Raw genomic sequence first — 27,968 nt, 5'->3', positions numbered from 1 at the left:
CTTTTTCCTCGCCAATATTTAGCGCAAGTTTGGAGCACTATTTAACCTCCTTCATGACAAGCTAGTATGACATGGTTGGTACCAATGAATGAATTCTGGTAATTCAATAAATAAATAGCCGATATGAAATAACCACATGGTAAAGTGTAAAGTAAGTATGTGTTTGTTATTATCAATTTAAACAATATGATTGTGTATCGTGATATCTCGATATATGATTTCAGTAGACAGATGACAGTAAATCACTCGTGAGTTATCACACAATCCTTATTTATTTGTCCACAGTCTTAAATCCATTCTATCATAAATCTTTAGTGTGTAAATTACATTTCAATAAAACATTTGTCAACAATCATTTACAGGTTAAGTCAGAGAGTGACAGCTTCCCTCTGACAAATCCAGCAGTAAACATCTACAATCACACACTCTCTAGATACAAATGAAAAGAAAAACAAAACATTCATCATCTGGCACAAAGGCTGATGTGATACAGATCAACAAAAAGCCCTTTCAAAAGTGCATTATACAGCAGTCATGTTGCAATGCCTCCTTTAAATAGAAACTCCCATTCAAGAACAATAAAATAGACAAATGTTTCCCCCGATATATTTGGCAGCATGTCACTCTTCTTACTCAGATATGTATAAAACGTTTCATTTGTCATTTTCTTAATCTTCTTCCTCATGTCATGTTCAAAATATAAGTTACAAAACGGTTTTAAAATAGTGGAAGACATTTGGGAATTTGTCAATTCACTGTTGAATAGCAAAGCAATGTTACAGTATAATCAAATGACCAGAGTGAAGACACAAAAAGGTACATTAAACATTAACATTGAAGCCTTCAAATATCAGTCCATATAAGACAAGTATAAAAGTGATTTTTGGATTATTTGAAGGCTGTATGCTGTGATTCATATTCGACACACTGCAGAATTTACAGAGAGTCAAAGTCCCGCCCCTTCCGGTGGACCACCATGGGACCTTATAGAGTGCTACAGGAATGAATCCTAAAATACAGAGATCAGTTTGTATTTTAACACTTCCGGTTCCCTCGTCTCAAAGTCAATGTTTTTTTTTTAATGGGGTTTTTAGGTAAAGATATTTTAAAGTTTTGTTCTAAAATATAAAATACATCAATAAATACCCCGCTTGTTTATTTTGAAGCTTTTACGTGTCTTAAAAAAGGTGGTTGTACTCGTGCTCATGCGTTGTAGTTCGTGAATATATTTGTCTCTCCCCGTTGACTACAATACATATTTTTTTCCGAAATAAGGTTTCATGGGGTCCACCGGAAGGAGAGGGACTTCACCTCTCTATTTAGAAACATCACACAGCAACAGTACACAACTGTATTTAAGAACAAACATCACTTTCCATCTAGAAAAGCACTCTATAAATAAAAACTATTCTGTATTATAATTGTTTGTTTTTCTAAAACAAACTTTTTATCATCTAAAGGCTTTATGTATGTCATGAGAAAATAAATGTCATTGCAGCTCTTATCTTCACTAAGATTAATGCTAAATCTTAACTGTTTGTCAAAACACGAGTGACGATTCAAGTAAAAACTAAAAATTTAAAGCACTGAAACTTCCATTCTGATACTGTATGTGCTCCCTCTTTTTTTTACCCTCGAGGGTTTAAATGCAGAAACAGTCTTAGTGTTTGCATGCAGAGGAATCTTCAACTGCAATCATCAGAAACTGAATTAAAGCCTGTTTCCCGAAGACAATTAAAACGCGATGATGTGGCGGTACTGCAGCTTTCGCAGAAGTCCTTCTTCTTCCTGTTCTGCTTCATCACGATTGCAACACAACAAATCTATTTCTTGTAATTTCCGACAGCTGAAAAGGCAACGATCTTGAAGATACTGCACGGACTGTGAAATGAGCATGAACTGTGAAACACATTACAGTACATGCTTTTGACACCAATACTAATTCTGCAACAGCCTGATACCAAACACACCGATTTAAAGATTTAGTTACATGAAAAGCTGACTAATATGCTAATGGTACATTTAAGAAAGTAAAACAAATTCAGTTAAGGTTGAGTTAAATTAGAGTTAGCTTTCTAGTAGTCTTTTCAACATCAGTCTACTTCTCGTTTCCCGTCATGTCTCATTCATGTAATATTTTCCTTGTTGAACGATATGACGATAGATTCTGTGAGATTTTGTCAGAGATTTTTGCTCAACCATTCATAGTGTGGTAACCCTCCCTTTAATATCTCTGGGTGTATTAGGCCATTGTGGGTAATGTTGCTAATCAATAAGGAGGATATAAATCATGGCAATATTGTATTTTTATGGGTTTTTGTTTATGATTTGTCACATATTTAATTCCCTAGATAAGTAAAATACAGACATTTCTGTCTGGTTCTTTTATTTATGAACATTTTTGTCACTTAATTTTCTGGGACATTTATTAAATCATGACGAATTTTGATAACACAACATACAACGACACATCAAGGATTTATCTCCCACTCCTTGTGGGAAATGTGTTTTTGTGCAAGGAGCACATTAATCCCATTTTAAAAAGACAGTAGCCTTACTTTATGAGACAAGGCAAATAATGAGAACAAACCGGGATTTATCAAACAATTGCACCTCATGTTAAAGAAAAAAGAATGACTTCTGCGAGGATGCAGTAAAGAAAGTTGCCTACAGGAGCTAAATCTGTATGAGAAACCTGTACTGTATGCGCACACACGTACACACACAAATATGCAACAATCCTCCAGTCATCTTGGAGTGAAGTTTGATACCCTTAATGCTACATTTAAACTACAACGTCAGGCTTTTTTATAAAAGTTTAGTGCATGCTCATATTCAATAGTGTAACATTGTTTTACTTCATTGTATTTTTTTAAATGTCGGAACCTTTCATTGAGGTTGGTTAACGTCAGTAGACTCCCACCCAGTTGCCTTGAAACTACAGTACGCGCATGAGCTCATACGCCCTGAATGTTTCAAAAGTCAGTTTCACACCTGCTTCTCCTCCTGCCGGTCAAGTTCAGAGGAGGTCAGTTCCATCGTAGACCACGGGCTTGTCCAGACTCAGATGATACAGCACTTTCTTTGAGATGAACCTGGTTGACAGGAATAACAGAGGAATGGTTTCATTATGTTTGCTCCTTCATGTCTCGTTTTGACATCTATGCAAAAATAGTAGTTTTTATGCTACTAATAATAGTTTGTGCTAAACTCCTGACTGACCTGGAGAAAGAGTTGTCAAAGACGAGTGTGTATTCTCCAGCGTTTCTGACTTTCAGTTCCCCCTGGATCGTCTCTTTGTGGGAGTTGCAGCGAGTCAGTGCGATCAAGACCTGTGGAGAGCCAAGGATAGAAATCTTGTCTGACATTTATAACTACAGCAGAGAATATATATATATATATATTTCTGCATACATTAGGTAGAGATCTGAAAGGGTGAGAGAATGACAAGCATTTTATCGAATCTGAATCAGTTCAGAATCTTTGTAGGTGGTCTTTGTGCTGTTTTCTGCTTTCACCACATATTTAGTCACTGCCCTGTCCTGACTCATTTTGCTGTGAGGGAAAATGGCATTTGCTCTTCACTGGGGGGGAAGAGCAAATATTTTCAATCAGAAAATATACTAAATAAATCACAGAGTTTTCTGCATGCACAACGCTCTTAACATTTACCTGAAGATGAACTCATAGTTGCACTGCTACAGGTCACAGATTTGTGGTCGGTTGAGGCGAAGCACTCATCATCCTCAGGTTAGCAAATGATAAGTTCTCCCTTTAACATGATGGCTGGTAGATAAATGTTTAAGCAAGGGACTGAAATCCTTAAATCCTCCGGCAGATACTGCATTTCGCAGTTGTTTGGTTGACTTTGGTGAAGTGTATCCACACTTTGTAAAGCTGCCTTCAAATGATAGGAAATTTGCTCTTCGCTAACCGTGAGGTAGAGCGCAGAGACCTGCATAGGCAAAGCGCAGCGCGGGTATAATATGGCATCACAAAGTGTGCAAGGAACGCCTTGGCAACAACAGTTGCAGCTGTTATCTCACTGGTTGCGCTTTTTTAAAAGGTCAGTGGCAACCGAGGTCAAAATTGAAATAATTTGAACTTTGAGAGCAACGCTCGGTGGCAATTTCGAGCAGTGCGCCACGCCAACGGTAGCGCTTCCACCTCGTCGGGCGGCACCGCTCTCCCCATAGGAAAACAATGGCACAGCCAGTGCTGATCATGTGTGGGTGGCTTTCAGGCTTAAAGAGGAGGTATTTTGTATGCATGCTCCCTTCATTGATATACAGTACTTCATTCACATACAGTACTGGTGTCTTACCTTGGCCTGCTCCAGTGGAGTGTCTGTACTCTCCCTGTAGACCACACTGAAGGAGATGCTCTTCGGTTCAGAGGTGAACGTCCACGAGACCGTAGGACCGGGACCGCTCATGGTGATGGGGATGGTGCTGTAACAGCTGGACTTGATGAAGAGCTCTCGGGAGGTGTCCCCAAACCCAGAGATGTCATCCACCGTGAAGGGGACGGAGAGCCTACAGCACAGGGAATGAAACGGTACAAAAATCGATGAAGCAGAACCAGAGATATCATCTCTTCTAATCCACGCATTCGTCGACTTCCTTGTCAAAACCTGCCACCTACATTACCCACAATGCAACTCAAACGCTGACACTTCAGTTGGAGATAAAGGTGTGTTATGCTAGTAGTGGCTGATGTAGCCTCGAGCTGCTAGCCCCAGGTAGAGATGAGGTCTGGTAAGCTCACTTCTTTTTAATTCCACAAATGCAGTTTTTTAACATTTTCAAGCTTGTAGTCGTCAGCTCCAACTGACGCTGACTCAAGTGACATCATTATTTCTGCAGCTCGCTCCGGAGCTACAAAAGGATTTATACAACCTTTTTCACATGCAGTAGTACTCAAGACTATGATTTGCAAAATCGATGGAATTCCCCTTTAAACGTTCACAATATATTTTAGTTTTTGGGATAGGAGTTAGCGCTTTGCTCAACAGCACTTCTCAGAGCAGGTCCCACAACATGTACCAAGTAACATTTAGGGAAGCGATCAATGCCACACATGCATCAACTTCATGTTTCACTTCCCATTCTAAGATTTAGTGCAACGTTTTCACCAGAAGAGTCTATTAGAAACTTCTCCTGAAAGTTTCAAGTCTGACTTTGTGACCGCATCTACGCGTAAACACAACTCTGCTGCACTCAGGATTTTTCCAATGTCACTTTCACTGCATGTGAAACTTACGTGAGGTCTCCAGACTTTAGCAGGCAGATCTCTGCATCCTGTACTGTAGCACTGAGGTCGTCATTATCTTCTGATGTGAGGTCTCCTGCACTGGCACTGCTGTTTCTAGGAAGAGTGAAGGATAGTTTACATTTATACATACATTTTGTAGAGAATTATTTTCACTTTTAAGTTTCAAAAGATCGAATCAATTCCATTGGAATTACAAGTTGTAACAAATAAATTAAAAGTGAATCAGACATTTTCTTTTACAGTATCGTCCATCTGTAGGCAATGGAGCAAGTTTTTGATGTGGCTCACAGAGTACACAAAACACACACATAGCATTAAAAGCACACACATTGTAGTGTCATTTTTTTAAGTCATTTTCTAGGCAATGTATCTGGAAAACTGTTAAAGCTGAAAAGACAACTGTAACTGAAACATGCTGTTGCAAACATTTCCAGTTTTCTGACTGTGAGCACTAATTGTGGAATAGACTGAACACGCTGTTTTGAAGGTGCCATGTTTTAAATACAAAATCTGTTTCTGTGGTTGGTTTTAATATCTCATGTCATAGTTTACCAACTCTATGTGCCACAATGCCTCCTCTGAGTGAATGCATGTGAGATACTTACAGCTGTGCTGCCCCCTGCTGTCCGTGTCCAGGAGAGCAGGCGGTGGCAAAAGAGAGGGAGTCACTGTCGTAGACGCCGCTCACCTCCTCCTCTGTGATGATGTCAAAAACACCATCATCCGGCTTGTCACCTACGTCTGCTCCTAGAAAATAAACATCAGCTACTGTGTATGCTTTTGCCAACACACCCCAATCTAAAGTGTGCATTTACCTCAGCATTTGGCACATTACTTTAGAGTGTGTGTGTGTGTGTGTGTCTTGTTACCTGAACCAGTCGTCACAGCTCTCCCAGCCTGCAGCAAACGACTGAAAGGTGTCCCCGGTGTGCTGCTAGTCACTTCCTCCTGTGGGTGGCGCTCAACTACTGCACTGTGCTGGTTGTAACAGTCCGTGCAGCAGCGCTCTCTTTGGCCCTGCTGGGTGCTCACTGTGTTACTGCAGCAGTAGTAGCAGAAGGGACGCCCACACAGTCTGGGAATAGACACATTATGATTGAGATACATGGATTGAGTAAGAACTGCTTATCATTTTGAAATGTAGATTATTGTAGTATAGAGAGGATTTAGCATGTAAGCAAGTTTTTTATAGAGCACGTTTCAAATCAATTCCCACAGAGTTTATTTTATTTTAAAAGAGAGATAAATAAATAAAATAAGTCAATATGTTAAACACAGCATCAGCAAATAAACAATTGCTATTTTTGTCAAGAAACTGCCACTGATAAAACGTGCATTTAAGATGCTTTTTTAACCATTCTGAGATCTTGCAGAAAGATGCTCTAAATTTGAGAAGTCACAACCGCAAAAGCACAATTCATCTTTAGTTTTCAGCTTTGATCTTTGAATAGTCAACAGTAAAGAGAAAAACAAGTCTCTATCAGTAAGTGCTGAAGGGACTAATTGTGTAAGAAAAGTTTTGGGGAGGACATTTTTACTTAAATCTTGAAGGCAGAAGGTTGTTTTTGTTGAAATCATTGCTATCCTGTAGGGCTGCACAATTAATCGAAATTTTATCGAAATCGCAATATGGCCTACTGCAATTTTCAAATCGCAGGATGAGGAGGAAATCGCAATACTTGTTAAAGGTGAAATGTGTGTCAAATTACAAGCTGCAGAAATGTCCTGGCCTGCAAATAATATTCTACAGACTTAAGAAAACATCTTTGTTTGCTACAGATCCCTGCAAAAATCACACCATATTAATTTTAATGTTGTGTTCATGATATTTTGTAGTTAGTGTTATCGTGATCATGTGATTGCCTCCCATTGGTTGTTGAGACCATATAGGTGAGGCCACATCCGCTCCGTCGGTTTGTTGAAAGCCCATTTTAATATTTTGGAGTGCCTGGATTGCGTTCCTGTCTATGCTGATATTTTATGATATTCTGATATTCTGAGACTCATCATGGCGAAAACTACAAAAACTTGCAAGGACAACTGAGAACAGAGAAGATTGATTTTTGACAGGTTTGAGGAAACAGCAGTCTTTAGTTTTTAGTCGTAGCAGAGAGATCAGCGAGACATCTCAGGCTGTTCATCATCTGTTTTGTAAATGGATTGTACATGAGTTGTGAACGTAATCAGAATGCACTTCTTTACACTAAAAGAAAGGGAAAATTTGGAGGTGTTGTTATTTATAGGTTATTAAGCAATTGTTTACTGGTCTGACCGACTTGAAATGAAATTGGGCTTTATGTGGCCCGAGCAGGAACTAAAATGAGTTTGACGCCCCAGGCCTGTAAATCCTCACATGCAAAATATCTGAGCCAAATGACAAACATGGTTATTTTATAAATGTAAGTAAACTAGAATTGATAACAGGTGAATATTGAAATTCAATTAGTAAAATGTTTATCCTCAAATTTTAGTGCAGCTAATCACATATTGGAAAAATAGTTTACAGGTGCAATCCATGTACTTTCTTTACTCAAACACATTGACACTACAAGTACATGGAGTTAGACTGACTTTTACAAAGGAACCACACCTGCAGAATATGGAGCAGCAAACTGACATTTGTATTGAGTTTTGATGAAGTTATTTGACTGCACTATTGGGTTACAGTTTGTAAGTCTAAATGTGAAGTGAAATACAGAAACTAAATGTCACTGGACTTCAGTTCCTGTGACATTTGACCGAAACAATCCCAAAGGGAAATGTCATTTGGGTGGCAACGATGAATTTATTTACTTTTGGCATATGAGTAAAATATTTTGAGGTTGTGTGTATAAATGTTATACAGTATATACATTTATAAATGTGCTGTGTATAAATTGATGTGGTAATTGCTCTTAATGTACAATAATGTTTCAGAAAATGTGCTTTAGCCGTCGAGAAAAACGTTCATTACACTACTAGTTTAAAAGTAGTGGCCTTGACATACATTTTATTGGTTGAGCTGGTGACATACTGTTTATCATACAGCGGGTAAAATAAGTATTGAACACGTCACCATTTTTCTCAGTAAATATATTTCCAAAGGTGCTACTGACATGAAATTTTCACCAGATGTTGGTAACAATCCAAGTAATCCATACATACAAGGAAACCAAAACAAATAAGTTCAGAAATTAAGTGATGTGTAATAATGTGAAATGACACAGGGAAAAAGTATTGAACACATGAAGAAAGGGAGGTGCAAAAAGGCATGGAAAGCCAAGACAACAGTTGAAATCTATCAGTAATTAGAAAGCAATCCGGCCCCTTATCAGTGCAAATTAATATCAGCTGGTTCAATCCCAACTGATGGCCTATAAAAAGGTGTCTTATTACCAAGGTGTCACACAAGAAACATCTCATGATGGGTAAAAGCAAAGAGGTCTCACAAGACCTTCGCAACCTTATTGTTGCAAAACATACTGATGACATTGGCTACAGACGCATTTCTAAACTTCTGAATGTTCCAGTGAGCACTGTTGGGGCCATAATCCGGAAGTGGAAAGAACATCATTTCACCATAAACTGGCCACAACCAGGTGCTCCTCACAAGATTTCTGACAGAGGAGTGAAAATAATTATCAGAAGAGTTGTCCAAGAGCCAAGGACGAAAATGCAAAAATGTTTGTTGCTTCACATCTATGACACACTGTGTCCTTGTTCTGATTCTTCAATAGAAAGTAAACATGACAATTACCTTTAGTCTTTGTTGTTATTTGATAACCGCTAATAAATAAAACAATTTGTAGAGGGGCAAGTCTGACATCGGGCAAGTAGATTTCTGACCCATTTACAGACGCACCCCATTAACGTTGAACCCGGTTACATTTGTTATTATTATACAAAGGACCATCTTACCTGCAGTTGTGCTTGCGGAGCCACCAGTTGAACTGACTGTGACAGCCCAGACAGTAGTTGACGTCCCTCTCCGCGTCCTCATCCCGCAGTTTCTGCTCAAACTCCAGGGCATCCGTCTTCTGCCACAGTGCATCTTTCTCCCTGCAGAGAGCACCATCAAGCATATTTCAGATTATGCAATCTAGATGGTATGTTTGTCATTTAAAAACCACAAAACCCAAAGGCATTACCCAACAATTCCAGTCATCATGTCTCAACCCTGCGTTGCGCATATTTAAATCAAATTAACCTCACCAACAAAAGAGAAAAGCAAAGACAAAATCATGGTAGATCAGAGTAAATCCGTATGTTCATACCTGATGAGTTCTACAAGCCTTTCTTCCAAATTGATTTTGGTGCGGTAAAGATCATCGAGTTCAGCACCCGCCTTAAGATCAAAGCTCTGTTTGTCCTGTGTGACTCTCCGTAGATTTTCACTCATCTCCTGACATGTCTGCTGAGCCGCTGCGAGACCATCCTCAGACCTGCATACATACATACATACATACACTGGCTGATTCATGATACGTCCCAAAAAACACATGAGGATTCTTAGGTGACTCTGATTGTGTCCATGCAGTTGTTATTTTTAGGCTTACATCTCAAAAACGGTACAGAACAAACACGCCAAATTCCTAGATCAGGCATGCTAAATGAAAAATAAACATTCAGATCTAAACACACAAGATTAAAGACATTTTTCACAGAGCTCCAAATCAGTCCAGAATGTGTGATTATGAATACAGTATCTCACCTTGATAAATTCCCTTTCAGATGGATTAGCTCGTCTTCTTTCTGCTGGATGAGATTTTCAGAATCGGCCATCTGGATGTTTTTCTCCTCAATCTGTTGGCAATATCTCTGGTTCTCAGCCTGCGATCAGAACAGCAAAGCAAGACATTATTTCTGCTTCTTTGTGAATTATGCCTGTGACCATAATGTTATGATTACTTCAATTGTCGATATACACAATGGAACTGGAATTTGTGTTTTCATTTATCAATCCTAGACATATTGAGCTGTATATATATATATATATATATATATATATATATGTATTTTGTCTGATGCATCATGTTGCAGTGTCGTCTGCGGTGCAGGCCGTGTTTAACAGTTTTAAGTTTCATTTCCTTGCCTAAAACCACTTCTTCTATCAAGATTTCAAACATCCTTTGACTGCTTTAGTGATCAGACGAGGGCCAAAATAACCTGCTGATGATGGAGTTCAAAACTTTTTGGCGGATCTGGAATCAGTGAATCCTCTCACCTCTAGCTGTTTGAATTTGTTCTCCAGGTCGACCACTTTCTCCTGCTTAGACGTCAGCTGTAATTTCACTTCCTGTAACTCCTGATTCACAGCCTGGATGAGAATATATAACACAAATTCATGAACTGATGACTTAGCAAATATGGTAAAAATCCAGATATTACAGTAGCTTTCCTGATATTACCCAACATAAAACAATCAAGCAGTATGTTTACATGAACCTTAGTAACCAGGTTATGCAGATAAACGGCTGCGCAACCACCCTGCAGCAGCAGCAGCCTGTGAACGTTATGTTATGGCTGCAGTCCAGAGTAGAAATTGATATTAATAATATTTTGGGTAAAAAGTTTTAGCACAATTGTATTTATATTTTGCATCTAGGAGATGCACTGTCAAGTCTTATTTATCAGTCTTACTTTGATAAAAAAGATTTGTACATTAGCAGGAATGTAGGATAATTGTGTAAACACATTGAAGCATGCTAAACTGTTTGTGGCTGACCTGGAGCTGGCCGTCGTGGCTCATGGCTTGGCTGCTGAGCTGGAAGCGGAGTGCTTGGATCGCCTCCTGGCTCGCTGCCTGCACAGCCTCAACCTCCTGTTGGGCCTTGCTCAGCTCTTCCTGCAGCTTGGTTGTCAACAACCCCTCCTTGTTATGGAGCCGATCGAGGAGTCGCTGGTTCTCCTGACTCAGCTTTTCCATGCGGCTATTCAGCCTCTCTGCTTCCTGAACCGCCTCGTCGTCCAGCTCTTGCAGCCTTGTTGACAAGCCCTCCCAGCGAAGGCGAGCCTCTTCGTTCTCAGCGGTCAGCATGCACACGTGCACGCCGAGTTCAGCTGTTTCTGTGTTGGCTCTATGGAGCGCCTCCTTGGATTCACTGTTGTCCAGACACAAGGCTTCAAAGCGTTGCTTCAGTTTATTGAGCTCCTCTCTGGAGGCCGTCACCTCTGCAGCCAGACCTGCTCGAGCCTGAGCCTCGCCGTCACGCTCTCGGATAAGAGCCTCTTCTCGCTCCCGGGATCGGAGGATCTCATCCACATGCCGGCGGTTTAGCTCCTCTACCTGGGCTTTGAGTTGTTCTGCTAAGACGCGGAGGTCCTCTTTGGAGGACTCCGTCACCTCCTGCAGTGCCTGAACCTTCATCCTCTCCTCAGCTCCTGCTAGAAGCTGTGCCCTGAGCTCTACCACCTCATCCTGGAGCCGGTGCACCTCCCCTAGGTTGAGCTCCAGTTGAGCCTCAGCTATGACTAGCCTGAACGGGGCCTCTTTGGTTTCCACTGAGGACGTCTGATGCTCATCGTGAATCTTCTGCATTTTTTCATTACTCTCTGCAGCTCCTTTTTCATAGTGCAGCTCCCCGCTCCTGTTCTCCAGCTCCTCCGCTCTAGCGTGCAGACGTCCGCATACAACAGTCTGGTCTATCAGTTTAGCCTCAGTTTCTTGAAGTTTTTCAAGTAACTCTGCTTGGCTTCTTTGGGACACTTTGAGGTTCTTATCCAACTTCGCAGCTTTGGCAGTGAGCGAGTCCAGTTCCTGTTGAGTTGTGTCCAACCATTTCTTCAACGAGGACTGGGCCTCAAGAAGCTCCCCGTTCTCATGCTCCAGCTTCTCTAATTGAGCATCAGATACTTCCTTCTGGACGAGCGCCTTCTGGGCAATCTCCTCCAAATGCAGGTTTTCATCTAGAAGCTTCTTCTCCCGATCTTCCACACTCATCTTTGCAGCTTCAACTCTGCCCTTTAAGTGCTTCTCGGAAGCTCTGAACGAAGCTATCTGGTCTAACAAGGCCGCCCTGCTCTCAGTCAGCTCTGTGATGCTCCCCTCACTCTTCTTAGCTGTTTGGAGTAGCTTAGTGTTTATTTCAATGAGATTGCTGCATTGGGTTTTGTAGTCCTCAAGTTTCTCAGAGGAAACAACTTCATGATCAGCGAGTCTAGAGCTCAGACTTTCTTTCTCAACATTTAGCTTCTCCAACTGCTCCTCAAAATGCTTAATTCTCTCTGAACTAACGGCGAGCTCTTTCTCTCTATTTTTAAGAGCCCTTCTTACATCCAGGAGGTGGCTCTCCAGTTCCTCATTTTGGCTACTGCTCATGCTACATCTCTGCTCTACCTCCTCCCTCTCCTCATGCAGTCTTTTCCTGAGGTCGTCCGCATGCCGCTCTCTGCACTCCAGTGATGCTTGTAGATCCTGAAGCTGGGCTCTCAAGTTCCCCGTCTCCTTCTCTTTCAAACTCAGCGCCCCCTGGATTCGACCGACCGCACTTTGTAGCTCCTCCAACCGTTTGAGCGCCTCCTCGCGTTCGTCGTGGGCTCCGGCTTTTACTTCAGCTAGTTTCTCCTCGCTGCTCCTCAACTCTTCTTCCCTGAGTTTCAATTCCTGGGACAGACGCTCAGAGTGCCTGGACCTGTCCTCGGCATCTCTCTTTGCCTCCAACCTCTCCTCCTCTACTGTCTTGAGTTTATCCAGGAGATCCTGGATTTTCCAGGCTGAGTCGCAGTAGCTTGCGGTTTGTTGTCCCTTTTCTTTAAGAGCCTCGTCCAACTTAGAGAGAAGCTCCATATTTTTGTTCTCAGCAGTTGTGAGTCTGACTTGAAGTTCACCGTTTATTGCTTCCCTACAGGTTTGAAGGTGATTTGCTCTCTCCCGATTATCTGTTTCTTGGTTACTTTGGGCTGCTGTGGATTCAGAGAGGCCAGAGGACTTCTGAGCAGCTAATAGCTGGCCTTGAAGGTCTTTAACCACGCCTTTCAGCTCAGCAGCCTCTTTCCCTAACTCCTCAACCCGGACCAGGAGCTCCTGCTGTTTGAGCTCAGACTGGTCGAGCTCAATGCGGAGGTTCTCTGCGATGCTGCAAGGAGAGGGATCCCCCAGTTCACCTAGTTCACCTAGTTCACCTAGTTCACCTAGGAGGCTGTGATTCAGGTCTGGGATTGGGAGAAACTCCTGCGCCTGGTCAGTGAATAGAACAAGAGAGCTTTAAAGTTCAGTCACATTTACTCAAATATTTGTGCAGGATTGTCTATGTAGAGTCTGTATTTAAGTATGTGAGTACCTGTGAGTGTGAGTAGCTGCTAACGAGACTGTTGACGCTGGAGCAGCGACTGGGAGGCCTCCACAGAAAAGCTGATGAGGCGGTGCCTAATGTTCGCCTTTGACATAATGAGATACCAAACATTATATTATATATGAAGAGTAAGACAAACATAACATCCAACTGATTGCAAAAACAAAACAATCTTGACACAAAAGAGGAACTTAAGTTGACAGAAACAAGTAATTAGGTGGCTCTATGGTGACACTGCACTTTACAGGTACCCGAATTTCTTCATATTTTTTTCCTAAGAAATTTCCTGGAAAGGACGGACAATGTAATTTGGTACTACTTATAAGCAAAGTACAAATACCAAGTACATACTAGTCACTATTCACAGAGTTTTTAAGAAAGAACCAAGAAATGATGCAATACTTAGATAACATAACTAGGTGAGGTTTATATGTGGTTGTTGATTTTCAGAGGAATTTCCTTGAAACAAAGTGTGCATTAATGACCAAAAAAACTGATAAAAATTAATTTCATAGGACAAAATTATTTATTTATTAAAAACCTATAATAACTGATTTGTTAAAAATATCTATATTTGTTGAATATGTTTGCCTGTAATTTACAACTGCACAGTTTACATTTCTTCATGTACAGCTGATATCTGACATGGATTATTGCTTCGTCAAACGAAAGCTTTGCTACCAGTAAATTTAAATTAATTAAAAGTTTAGTAATAGAACATTATCTACATTTTTCCTATAATTAGTGACAAATTACAAAGTCCCTTCTCTGAAATTTCTTAAGAATCTACGACTACATGTCACAATTTGCAACCGTGTTTCAGTTGTTTTCTAGGAAATGATTAGCAAACTATGGTAGTGTTACCAATTTTGTCATGCGATCGTATTTCCACAAGCACATTGTTCCCATTCCCTGATAGCAAACGTTGAATTACCTTTAATCTATTCATTATAAACAGTGAAAAAAAGAGTTTTGTCCGTTGATAAAAGACTCAGCCTTTAAAGATATAGCAACGTCTTATACTGTAATATTTTGCATTCAGACTTCACATGAAATAGGTTATTGAACTGTTTTCAGAGTAAGCCTACTTCTGGAGGGACAGTTGGAGCAATATGTTGTAATATGCTAGGTATTTCTTTTCTGGTAGAGTGAGGAAACTGTTTCCATCCCGTCACGATTCATGTGAAACAACAAACTGTGAAATGACAAGCAGAAGAAGTACTGTATTTGCTCTCAAGTGCTTCCTAGAATGAAACTGCAAAAATAGAGGGGGTTTACACCATATTGTACACACTGTATCTTTACCATCTATGTAATCCTATACAATAGCCCTCAAAAGAAATAATGCTATTGTGAATTATATCATGTTTCTTCTTGTTCATAATGTGTGTGACAGGCGTTGATTCAATCCTTTTACAGGTAATCTTCCCGACCATAGTTTGTGTTGTTGCAGGTGTTGCTGCACTGCTTTACACTATAGGATTTAACCAATCATCATAATCATGTGATGCAAAAACAACAACACAAATTAGTCTTTTTAAAAAATTGTGTCCACTGCCTGTAGAGAGACTGCAAATTGATGACAGGGATGTGAAAAGTTTTGGCAAAGGTGCTGACGCGAGGAACAGCGATCAGCGCTCGCACACTGTCGGCACCCACTGACTCTCACACACACATTTACACACACTCAAGCAAAAAAAAAGAGCTGTGAATGTGCAGTGATCAGATAATTAAGTGTTACTTCCAGTTGTGAAATACCCAATATTGCTTCACCATGATTCTACATTAGCTGCACTAAACTGGGGTGTTATTTCAAATTACTTGAGGTCTGTCTCCTATCAATTTACAAATCATTTCCAGCCCCGAGGCGGATGAATTAGAAGCTTTTACTACTTTATTAAGTGTCTGTTTTTTTATCTTCATGAAAACATACAGAATCAAGTTTGTATTTTCCTTCAACAAAAGGAAATTGGTGATTGTAAAATTATAAAACACATACATGTAGGAATTTGTTTACCTCGCAAAGGATGGCCAATCTGCATCGAGGTCGTAACCTCTGGCTGCCACGTCAAATTGGATCTGGTTGAGCTCATAAAGATGGTTGATTATGTCAGCAGTAAGGTGAGACTTGAGGAAGGGACTTCGAGCATAATACCAGTCACTGCGTGAGAAGATTACAAACAAAAAAACATAAAACACAATACTGAGGACAAGGACACAAACATTTTATGTTTATACTGTTGGTTAAGCAATGTGTTTTAAGTTTATAATGTGCTTTTTATGTTACGATATGATACCATAAAACCAAATAAAATAAGATAAGTTTCACTGATCCCATGGAGGGACATGCAGCATAAATAAAAGCATGAAAAATAAAAATAAAGATACTATATAAACCACAGATACTAAGGGTAGGGGGTGGGGGGATTGATTCACATAAGAATCGTGATTGTTACCCGTGATTCTCAAATGCCAAAAATTGATTTATGACATTATTAATAAAGTTATGTTGGTGGAAAAAAGCTGAACTCAACCGCAAAAGCACAGTGCAGCACCCAGACGATGCACAGCACACACACACTCTAGAGTTACCTTGTAGTTTATCTTCAGAAAAGTCAAGTGTTTAGGTGCATTTTGGATTTAATAACTTAATAATGAGCTTTGCATGAAGAAAGTGAAGTATTTCGAGGAAACTTTGTACCCCATCACCCAGAGACTAGCTAACACCGGTGGAGTGGAGCACAATTTATCAAGACAAAAAAGTAAAAATGGAGGAAGTTTGAGTGTGTGTTAACTGGAGAGCAGAAGAAATTAGAAATAAAGGCCTTTCCCCAATATACTGTAAGTCTGGTTCTCGGCCATTAAGGTAGGGCTGTCCTTGACCAAAGTAACTAACTAACGATTTTGTCGACAAACTGATTTGTCGATTTAATCGACAGATCTGTAAAACTGAGAGATGTGCTCATAAGTTTCTTACTCAGCATGAAAAAAGCATACAAACATGACTAATCAACTAAAGAAATCTTAGTTGACTAAGACCAAAACGACTGTTTATTCGACTTATCGACTAAGAGGTGGCAGCCCTACATTTAGATTAATTGATTTTTGACTATTTGAGAATTTAGATGGTTAACAATTAACTTTATTGAGACAATACATTTTCTGTTTAACACAGGCACACTCAGATCCACACAATCATAAATAAAGTGAAGAGATAGAGAAGTTGCAATAAATAATTCAAGGAATAATTTTAGGACATTTCCGGGAAATGCTTTCTTGCTGAGAGTTAGATGAGAAGATTGATATCATTCTCATGTTTGTATGGACAGCGCCCGGCTAGCTGTTTCCCCCTGTTTCCAGTCTTTATGCTAAGCTATGCTTACCGACTGTAGCTTCATATTTACCTTATCAGAGTAGTATTGAGCTTCTCATCTAATTCTTGGCAAGAAAGCAAATAAGTGCATTTACCAAAATGTTGAACTATTTCTCTCTAAATACAAAAATTGCACTTGAAAGACTGTAATTAGGTGTTTCAAGTTTCTGCAGATTGTGTGTGATTGGTTAGCCTATACAGTAAGTGATACCTGACCTGATACACACACACACACGCAAACAAGCTGCTATTGAGAAACAGACAGCCTACAGTTTGTGATTGAATGTCTTTTAACTGCATCTCTTATTGTCCAACACTCTCTTGAAATACAAATGTAAAACAGCTGAGGAAGTGAGACGTGACTGTAGGTGTTTATGGTTACACTATGTGGCTGTTGTGTTTTCTGTAAAAACAGAAATAAGATGTAAATCAGGAAGGGAGAGTCACGCTTCCTGAGAACAGGACATCAACACACCATATACAGTACCTCAATGGTGTCAAACATGACATGTCTCAGCAGCTTGATGGGAACAAAAGTGACAAATATATATGCATATACTGTACGTGTGTAAATGTGCATTCTCTGACCTGGTGACTTTCTGGTTTATAAGACACTGCTGCAGAGTGTCAGCAAGACGCTGGTGAACGAGTGAGTAGCGGATGAAGGCCCTTCCTTTCCCCAGTGATGTCTTCAACTGAGAACACACACAAATATACACTTTAGTGTACTTTTACACTCGTATACACACACACACAGACACTACCTCACTGTGTAATGTGGACCAACCTCAGTAGTCAGTAAGTGTTCTTTTATAGTCTAGTCAGTATCATACAGGTCAAACTATTTCACATAAGATGGCTCCTACTTTCTGAATAATCTCTACTTGAATGTGACATTAAAAGACTGTTTGTTTTAAGTAAGGTTGCAACTAATGATTAATTTTATGATTCATTAGTCTGCCCATTATTTTCTCTCTTAGTCAATTAACTATTTAGTATGTAAAATGTCAGAAAATAACAAAAGGGTCCAAGATGACTTCTTCAATTGTCTTGTTTTTTCTGACAAAATCCAAAGTACAAAGATATTTGGCTTACAATTATGTAAAACAAAGAAATGCAGAAAATCCTCACATCCGAGAAGGTGCAACCAGGGAATGTATATGTTTTTAGCTTGAAAAATTAAATAAAATATTTATATATTTCTGATGTTTGACTAACCGATTAATCAACTAATTTCAGCTCAAGCTCAATGTAAAACTGTGTTTTGTTAAAATGTGTCCCGGCAGAGAACATTTAAGGATGTCTAAGTCTACAGGTCACCACTGCATAGACATAAAATGTACAGTATCTGTCAGTACATCCAGACTCTCCAATACATCAGCAGATGGAGGGATTTAAGGAAGACAACAGACCCACAGATCTACCAGAAGGACACCAGCTGGAGACTGATTTACGTCAGAGACTGACCGACAACAAGAGTGAAAGAAGAGTAAAAGTAATATTCTATAAAAGCACCAAAGGTTTTTAACAAGTAATTAGCACTCAGCTGGTAATGAATAAACTATGTGACTTTTAAAGAAAAAAAAATACTGACTGCTGGAAACTTAAAACCACAGATATGTTTTGCTAATTAATGAGAGTCAATTAGCGAAATATTAAATGTGTGTTTTTACTACGCTTATAAAGTAGGACTTCTGTTCTCTCATGCTAGAATACAGTTTACTTATATCAGGGTTTTTGCTAAAAAAATAAATAATTAAAAATCGAAATCCAAACTAGGATGTTGGATGTGTATTCTCAGATTGTTTTTGCATACAATATTAAAAATATGTCAGTAATACAGTTTTTTTTAGAAGTAATAGAACCATCATATCCAGAAAATCAGCAATAACAAAAGGACAGTGAAGAAAATGTAATATACAGTCTTGTCACATCATATTTACATTTTGTTATTTCACAGCAGATCACTACAGCTACTTGCTTGCATTTTAGAGAGTAAAGCTGAAACGACTAGTCAAACAGACGATTAGGCAATTGACAGAAAGAAACTGGCAAATATTTAGAGAACTAACTCATTGTGAAAGACTTTTTTCATGCAAAAAAAATACAAAAACTTGCTAGTTTGTTCCGCAAATGTGAGAATTTGCTGCTTTTCTTTGTTATACTGTATATGATAGTAATTAAATACCTTCCAGTTCAGGACTGTTGGTCAGATAAAACTTGCAATCTGAAGAGGTCACCTCTGGGCTTTAGGAAATTGTGATGGACATTTTTACTTACATTTTATTGACTAAACTATAAATCGAGTAAATAAACAGCATATTTATTGAAAATGAAAATAATTGTTAGTTGCAGTCCTATTAGAGAGAACAACAAGGCTTGTATATGCCAATAGCCCAAAGGGCAAAATCTACAGAAAACATTTAATTTGTAAATAACTTTGTTTTAACTATTAACTATTATTTTGTTAAAGAAAATGTTAATATCAGGTTAACAGACAAGCTACAGATTAAATATAGTACAAACTAGGCCTAATTCAACTACAGTTACTGTATTTCAGTATGAAGCTCACCACTGTGAATTCCCAGGATAGAAGGTGAGGAAGAAATAGGTGTAAGGCAGCAAGTGAATTAGCAGCACAGTCTTACTGTACCTGACTCACCAGAGGATTAGTGACACGGTCATGTGTATTTGTGTGTCTCCGTGTGTTGCACGACATGGCCGGGCCGAGGCACCGAGGGGTACAGTGTGTGTGTGTGTGTGTGACAGAGGAGGATTACCTCAGGGATGGATTTAACAAAACGGATGCCATCGTTAGCTCCTTTGATCTTAATCAGGCAGTCGCAGAAGTAATCCCAGTAGTCTTTCCTCTGACCAAGAAACGTTGTCTTCTCTTTCTGGTCAAACTGAGAAATACAAAACACCTTATAATGTCCTCAGTAGGGGGATTGTGTCTGTCAGACACTGCTGTCTGTTGATTCACATTGTAATTAATATCATTCCTATGAACTGCCTCCCTGTTTCATCTTAGTCTTTCTAGAGCTGTGGTTGCCAATCAGTCACAAGATGAGTATAATGGGTCACAAGATAATTGATGGGACTGGGAGGGGGGGGAAAGTAGCTCTGCTACACACATTTATGTAATTCGTTTTACTCATTTCTTTTGAAATACTCATAGTTGCACCTTTTATGGTCTGTAACAAATAAAACAACCGGTTCAGAGAAAGTAAATCACTCTTTGGTGGAATTGTTCACAACTTCAGTGCTTCATTTTAGTGGTTCACAACCCAAAAAAGGTTGGGAAGCACTGGTCTAGAGCACTGCTTCCCAATCTCTTAAACGTGTGACCCTTCGTAGCAAAGCAATGCTTAGTCACAACCCCTGTTGTCACAGGTCGCATATGTTTGAAATGTGGATAATTCAACCAAATAGTGATGTGATTTTCTCAGGTTGTTTCTTTTTAATGGTTTGAGGCCTGAAAAGTTAAACTCATGAGTATTTCACACACAAAAAAAAGAGATTTAAGACAAAACAGAATATACACAGCATAAAAAAAGTATTTTCTTATTATTTTCTAACTTAATCATCTCACAACCTCTTTATAGATTTGTCTTGTCAGCCCTTTAGAGGTACCGATCCCCAAGTTGGAGACCACTGGTCTGGAGAGGCAGCTGAGCAGCATTGTTAAACCTTCAAACACAAACTGGATCATCGTGATAAACTCTAAACAAAATGTTTATTGTATAGGAGATCATACCTGTAGCAGGTATTCTAGTTTATAGAAGAACTTGTGCAGGTTGGCGCTGTCATCAGTTACAGGTTCACCACACACGTTGTGTTCTTTACTCAACTCTAACACAGCATCTAAACAAGACAGTAACAGCATTGTTAACACATACACAAATATCAGATTATGTCCTATGTCTGAACTGAAAAAGCCAGATCGGTGCATCCCTAATTTAATGTTGCAATTATTCTGGGAGCAAGATACAAAAAGTGCAATAAACAATGAACAATAAACAAGTGCAATACCCCAATCATATATCTTATTCTGTATATACTGTATATGTTCTTAATATGCCTTGTACAAAGTATTTCCTTTTATAATTGTAATATAACTTATTATTTTTAATGGAGCTTCCCAGCAAAAAAGCATTCCACACGATTGTACTTGTATAACCGGCGTGACAATAAACATCTTGAATCTTGAATACTGTATGCAGATTCTACTATTTTTTTTGCCTTGATATCTCCTGTTTGGAGACACATGCATGCAAACTTCAAAACGTACACATTAAAAAAAATATGCAATATACTGTAAGAGACTGTAAAGGGATGGTGTTTATTTTAAGTGTGAACAGCTTAATTACCATGCAGATCTCTGATTATCCTCTGCAGCTGGTTATCTCCAACTGATGAAGAGGAGGCCATTGTGGGGGAAAGGGCAGTGCAGTCAAGAAATTCTGCATGTAGGATTAAAAAATACAGAGATTGTGATTATTATTTAGATATTCCAGAAATGTCCTCATAATATAAACACTGTTCATCATATCCCTGAATTGTCAAGAACATACCTGTGTCCACAAACTCTATATATTACCGCATTAAAATGTGCCAAAACTGCGACCAGTAGATAGATAGATAGATAGATAGATAGATAGATAGATAGAAACTTTATTAATCCCGAGGGAAATTCAAGTCTCCAGCATCACAGTTCCATAGTGCAAAACATGTTAGTAAAAAGACAGTAAAAAAGTTAGTAGTGCAAAGTACAAAAAAAATATACCAGATATAAAAATACAAGGAGATGAAGAAAACTGTTAAAACTGAATATAGTGCAGAGTAACAGCTGTGATACACGACTATTAAAAAAGTGAATATAGTGCAGAAGAGACTGTTAAAAATGAGTATAGAGCATTATTATACTATGCAGTAGGAGGTAAACATAAACATAGTACTGCCCTAAATTAGTTTCCCCCTGCTTGAAAGTCTTTCATAAAGATAGGGTTGAATTCTTAACAAACCCAAAACGTTTTAAAGGTCCCATATCGTGCTCATTTTCAGGTTCTTACTTGTATTTTGTGTTTCTACTCGAACATGTTTACATGCTGTAATGTTAATAAAAAACAACTTTATTTTCCTCGTACAGTCTGTCTGAATATACCTGTATTTACCCTCTGTCTGAAACGCTCCGTTTTAGTGCATTTCAATGGAATTGCAACAGAATTGCAATGGAATTGCGTTGCTAGGCAACAGCTTGGGTCCATGTTTACTTCCTGTCAGCTGATGTTATTCACTTACACTGCAACAGGAAACAAACTGGGACACATTTAGGATTTTTACGTTTAAAACCGTGTAATGGTCTAAATATTGTATATTTGTGACATCACAAATGGACAAAACGGCTTGTATCAAACGCACAATTTCTGAATATGGGCTGTGTGTGTATTTCTCCATATATTGAGCATTTTGATAGTTTAACAGTATTTGCACTGCACTTAAACCTGCTTTATAATATAAAAGACATGAAAATCTCCCTTTTTCACGATATGGGACCTTTAAACACTGTTCATCATATCCCTGAATTGTCAAGGACATACTTGTGCCCACAAACTCTATAAATTACAGCATTAAAATGAGCCAAAACTGCAACCAGGAGGAGGTAAACATAAACAGGTTGAATCCTTAACAAACCCAAACAGTTTTAACCAAATGAGACCATCTAAATCTCCCAGAGGAGTGTGCTATGATGAAGAAACCACAGCAGCTCAGTAAAGTTAGCAGCACATCAGAGGAGGAATAACATGAACACGACGACAGGTGAAAGCTTATCCCTGTTTGTAGCAACAGTGTGTCCTCATCAGACCCCACTGACACGACATTCATCAGCTGCTATCTACCGTCGACATAACTACCCAGCAAAGTTGACTTGAATCACTTTCTAAACGTCTTTAAAACGCAACAAACCATAAACATAAACATAGATGTATTTGTCAAAGCTGGCTGAGCTTCCTATCCTGCATGCACCTGTTCCAGCTCATCATTTCCTGGTCCTATTTAATGTATGTTATGTTAAAAACTATCGCAGTTTGGTTGTAAATGAAGCGAAACACTACAATATTAAATAAACAGTTGAATAATAGACGTACTTGTTGTGTAAAAGTGTCCAGTGTCCAGTTTTGTAGGTGATACAGCAGGAAACGTGCTACCCGTCTGGGGGCGGGCACTGTGGATGATTGACAGGCTCAAGGGATAAATAGCCAGCTGGCTGCTGCTGAAATACCGTCCAAGTTTGGTTGAGAGACAAATGGTAAATAAACAGAAAGAAAAATGAGACATGTGACTTGTTTTATAAACCTAATATTTTATGAAATATAATATAAGAATACTAATAAGAAGTGTTTTGACAAATCTAACATTCCTTTGTTTTATTTCATCCAAAACTAAGATGATTACACAGTTTGACGACAAAAGCTATCTTTATTTTTTTATTTTATTGTTATTATATGAATATGTTTTATTTTGTTTTTTGTGAATAATGTTCTATTCAATTCCATTAAATAATCAAAAAAGATTATTAATAATAATAATAAAAATAAAAATAAAAATAATAATAATAATAATAATAATAATAAAATAAAATAAAATAGTGGTTGAATATATAAAAATAAGAAAAAATAAATCAACCAACAACAACAAAATGAAAAAGTAGAAATAAAAAAAAACTGTTAAATATTTAGGATTCTCCCGGAGGCCCGAACTACAGCTGATCTAGATAAAAAACTGAATATCTTTTGGTTTTGGACTGTTGGTCAGATAAAACAAAAAAAAATAAACTGTTACAAGTGTAACCTTTCAGTTTACAGTCATGCAAAATGGAATATGTTGAAATTCTGAGACACCTATTACTTCTGAAGTGTAATGGCCACCAAAAACAAGAATTAACGATTAAAATTAAAGGGACTGTTTGTAACTTTTTACAGGTATAAATCTACCGGGTCGGTGTCCCATGCGCGCTCGCATTCGCATATGCGCGCTCGCGTGTGGCTACGCTGTTCAGACAGCTCCTCTGCCTTCCTGTCTTCACTCACACAACGCGCGCGTTTTCGCTCCACCTCATGTTCATGCATGCACACCCCACACTGCAGAAGACTTTGTAGCTCTGAGAATATCTAGTGAATGTACAGTGGATGTTTGTGCATAAATAAATGCTGCAGCTTCTGACCCCGTCGACCCCGACGCTGACTTTCGTTGACTTAACGACCACAGGTGTCGCTGTTAACAAGCATTTCTGAAAGTTACAAATAGTCCCTTTAAAGGGAACATGTCACATGTGTGGATGAAACCTCTGTTGGTGATCTGAAAATGATGTTTGATTTCTGTTCACCTTTGTGGTTGCTATTTAAAGAACAATTCCCAGTTCCAGTGATATTTGCTTGAAGGATCCTGGTGTGTGAAGGTACAGAAAGTTTCCAAATTTCTCAATTATTTGTTATAGTGGGGATCTCTCATGATGTGGGGTTAGGATATACTGAAGTTAAAGTTTAAAATGTTTTGTATTTTGTTAAAAAAAAAAAAAAAAAAAAAATTAAATTGAAGACTGAATGTTGTATCTCCATATTTTGTTAGCAGGGGGAAAGAAAACATTTAAATGGTCAGTTCACCCCAATTTAAAAAAATAAAAATACCTTGGCACTTTCCTTTAGTGGTAGCCATGTAGATGGTGTTGGTTTTATTTGGTTAGCTTAGAGGCAATTGACTCTTAATTTCAGCAGCAACATTATTACTAGTGGCTCAGCTGGAAAAAGGTGATGTGGGGTAAAAATACAAATCTGATGACAGTTGTGTTGCCAACATTGGCAGTGTTTCCACGCACCAATCTTAACAAGGCAAGGCAAGGCAGCTTTATTTGTATAGCACACTTCAGCAACAGGGCAATTCAAAGTGCTTTACATAAACATTCAAGAACATTGAGACAAAGTGCAAAAGAACATTAAGACATAATTAAAACAGTTATAAAAACATTAAAGATTAGAAAATAAAAACAAACTAACAATAAAAGCTAGGATAGAAGCTAAAATAGAATATAACACACAAGAGTAAAAGCTCTAGTGCAGTATATAAGATCATTATCTGGTTTAATAAAAGGCAGCAGCAGCAAACAGGAAAGTTGTAAGCTTTGATTTAAAAGAACTCAGAGTTGGAGTTGGTCCTGCAGGTTTCTGGGAGCTTGTTCCAAATATTTGGTGCATAAAAACTGAACGCAGCTTCTGCATGTTTAGTTTTGACTCTGGGGACACTAAGCAGACCTGATCCAGATGACCTGAGAGGTCTGGATGGTTCATAACATAGCAGAAGATCAGAAATATATTTTGTCCCTAAACCCTTTAATGCTTTGTAAACCAGCAGGAGTATTTTGAAATCATTTCTCTGAGAGACAGGGAACCAGTGTAGAGACCTCAGAACTGAATTGATATGATCCACTTTCTTGGTCTTAGTGAGGACTCTAGCAGCAGCGTTCTGAATCAGCTGCAGCTTTCTGATCCATTTTTTAGGAAGACCAGTAAAGACACCGTTACAGTAGTCAAGTCGGCTGAACATAAATGCATGGACTAGTTTTTCCAAATCCTTCTGAGACATCAGTCCTCTAATTCTTGCTATATTCTTCAGGTGATAGAAGGCTGTCTTTGTAATTGTCTTAATATGGCTGTTACAAGTGATAATCTCTGAATGAAATATGAATGTTTTGTCTAAACTGTAACTTTTAGTAATGTTTATTAAGTCATGAATATTAAATGTTATGCAAAGATCTGCACCACTTTGGAGGAAGAAACCTTAGAGATGGATATCTCAGAGTCTAAGCAAATAAACCAAAACTATATACATGGCTAAATTCCACCAGATTTGAGAAAATATGCTTTTTGTAATTTGGGTTCTAAGGCAGTGTTTCTCAAATGGGGGTACTACACATAGGGGTACTTTGGAGTATTGCAGGGGGTAGATGAGATTTTAAAAAATGTTGATTTAAAAAAATATCAATCATGCATATTTTCTAAAATAAGTATATTATAATAAATTCAATATTTTTATTCAGTATCTCTTTTTTCAGTGCAGTCATTAACTGCAGTAAACTGTCAATTACCACAACAAGCGCATTTTTTTTTCCTACCAAAAATGTTGCGCTGTATCACGAGAATGATATAATAATCTATTGACATACGATGAAGTCTTGTTATTTTACAATGTAATTATCTCATTCACTATGTCATTAAGTCTGTGTAATTTGATTTACTCCTCTAACAAAGCCTTTTTAAAATTTAGACTTTCTCTTCTTTCTGACGGAAAATGGCAACAACTGGCTCAACCTTCGACGCAACCACATTTGACTATTCCGACTACTATAGTGAGAATTATGAAGATGAAATGTGCAACAAAACAAACGTCATGCGGTTTGGGGCAATCTTCACTCCGGTGTTCTTCTCTATGGTGGTCATCCTCAGTCTGTTTGGCAACATCCTGGTCATTGTGATTCTGGTCAAGTATGAGGAACTCAAATCCCTCACCAACGCTTTCATCCTGAACCTGGCTGTATCGGATCTCTTCTTCACCACAGGTCTGCCCTTCTGGGCCTACAGTCACATGTATGGATGGACTTTAGGGGAATATGCGTGCAAACTAGTCAACTTTGTCTTCTACGTTGGTTTCTACAGCAGTGGTATCCTCCTCATCCTGATGACTGCTCACCGTTATGTCGCTGTCATGAACCCTCTGTCTGGCATTGTGTCCACAACAGGCTCCAAAAGTATCATAACGTGTGTGATCATTTGGGCTGTGAGTATATTTGTCTCCAGTCCAGCCTTCGTCTTCCCCAAAGTGGAGCAGAATCACTGTGGATATCCTAATTCTTACTGGCGCTTATGGGGAACCTACCAGCAGAATATTCTCTTCATATTGAGCTCAGCGGTGTTCATTTTTTGCTATTCTCAGATCATGTGCAGGTTGCTGCGTCCTACTGTCCAAAGAAGGAGGAGCAAAACTTTAAAACTCATTTTCACTCTCATGGTTGTTTTCTTCGTGGGCTGGGCACCTTACAATATAGTTATATTTCTAAAGTCATTGTACTCCTGGCCCGAACCGCCGGCTGACTCAAAGACTGTGGCTAAAATGTGTGAAACATCCGATCCACTGGATTACGCCCTTTACATTAGCCGTCTCTTTGCCTTTTCACACTGCTGCCTCAACCCTGTGTTTTATGTGTTTGTGGGGATTAAATTCAAAAACCACTTGAAGAAAATGCTGAAGGGCTGGGGCCACAGCGATACCGGCATCCGCAATAGACATAGCCGACTCACAATCACATCGATGACAAGTGGTGAAGAGTTCTCAGTGTAGTTGATAGAGAAGTGAAACCAGAACTTCCAGGTTCTATACCAGAGGAAAGAAAACCTAATTCCCATTGACATTATAATGGCACAAATAACAGAGGGGCCAGTGCCCCTGTAATATTAATCCTGGACCCTGCTCTGGCCCCCTAACTGTGGCCAATATTGTAGTACATTTTTCACCCCACATTTATCCCCAGAGAGGAGAAATTGCAATCATTCATAGCTGTGATAAAACGTATGTTAGCTCTGAATGAGTATTATTGTTTATTGTTATATATGTAACGTTAGTCTTTTGGAGAACCAAACCTATGGGGGTGATAAATAGACTGCATTTAAAAAAGCTTAAAAGCATGCAGACGTGGCCAAGAGGGTCAGTTGTTGTTCAGACATCAGAATGAGGAAGAAATGTGATCTACTTGACTTTCTATTCGCCAACCACACTTTCTGGCACCAACAATCATTTCATGGTGAAACTGCCCATCCGTCTGTTGAATTTACAGAGAACAGTGCAAAAAACATCCAGTGAGTGGCAGCTCTGTGGGCGAAAACGCCTTGTTTATGAGAGAGGTCAGAGGAGAATAACCAGACTGGTTCAAGCTGACAGGAAGGCGACAGTAACTCAAATGAGCAATACATACTACCTAGTATAAGGTACACCTGATACAC

The 27,968-nt window shown here is 38.8% G+C and overlaps 2 protein-coding genes across 4 annotated transcripts; one reads left to right on the top strand and one right to left on the bottom strand.

Annotated features, from left to right (window-relative positions):
• Window positions 1-1,103: 1,103 nt before the first annotated feature.
• On the bottom strand, window positions 1,104-23,138 carry LOC119498251 (FYVE and coiled-coil domain-containing protein 1-like). 3 transcript variants are annotated; one of them, XM_037786935.1, is made up of 18 exons: window positions 23,067-23,138; window positions 21,288-21,380; window positions 20,675-20,781; window positions 19,698-19,823; window positions 17,506-17,612; window positions 15,562-15,705; window positions 13,533-13,629; window positions 10,979-13,429; window positions 10,478-10,570; window positions 9,965-10,083; window positions 9,528-9,695; window positions 9,172-9,312; window positions 6,144-6,349; window positions 5,880-6,021; window positions 5,263-5,367; window positions 4,325-4,535; window positions 3,223-3,332; window positions 1,104-3,095 (listed from the first exon to the last, which is right to left on the bottom strand). In XM_037786935.1, the coding sequence occupies exons 2-18, from the start codon at window positions 21,346-21,348 to the stop codon at window positions 3,020-3,022; spliced, it is 4,464 nt and encodes a 1,487-aa protein (XP_037642863.1). In that variant the 5' UTR covers window positions 21,349-21,380; window positions 23,067-23,138; the 3' UTR covers window positions 1,104-3,019. The 3 variants fall into 3 exon arrangements, with proteins under 3 accessions (XP_037642863.1, XP_037642864.1, XP_037642865.1); XM_037786936.1 differs by having other exon boundaries at window positions 21,288-21,384; window positions 23,067-23,125; XM_037786937.1 differs by lacking the exon at window positions 23,067-23,138 and adding an exon at window positions 21,492-21,538.
• A 1,099-nt stretch (window positions 23,139-24,237) lies between these two features.
• Window positions 24,238-27,601, top strand: LOC119498252 (chemokine XC receptor 1-like). Its single transcript, XM_037786938.1, has 2 exons — window positions 24,238-24,376; window positions 26,239-27,601. The coding sequence occupies exon 2, from the start codon at window positions 26,263-26,265 to the stop codon at window positions 27,307-27,309; it is 1,047 nt and encodes a 348-aa protein (XP_037642866.1). The 5' UTR covers window positions 24,238-24,376; window positions 26,239-26,262; the 3' UTR covers window positions 27,310-27,601.
• The last annotated feature ends 367 nt before the right edge of the window (window positions 27,602-27,968 follow it).

This window comes from Sebastes umbrosus, chromosome 12 (genome assembly GCF_015220745.1).
Source record: "Sebastes umbrosus isolate fSebUmb1 chromosome 12, fSebUmb1.pri, whole genome shotgun sequence".
NCBI lineage: Eukaryota > Metazoa > Chordata > Actinopteri > Perciformes > Sebastidae > Sebastes > Sebastes umbrosus.
Note: the sequence above shows the minus strand (reverse complement) of the source record. Positions and strands in the feature narration are given on the sequence as shown.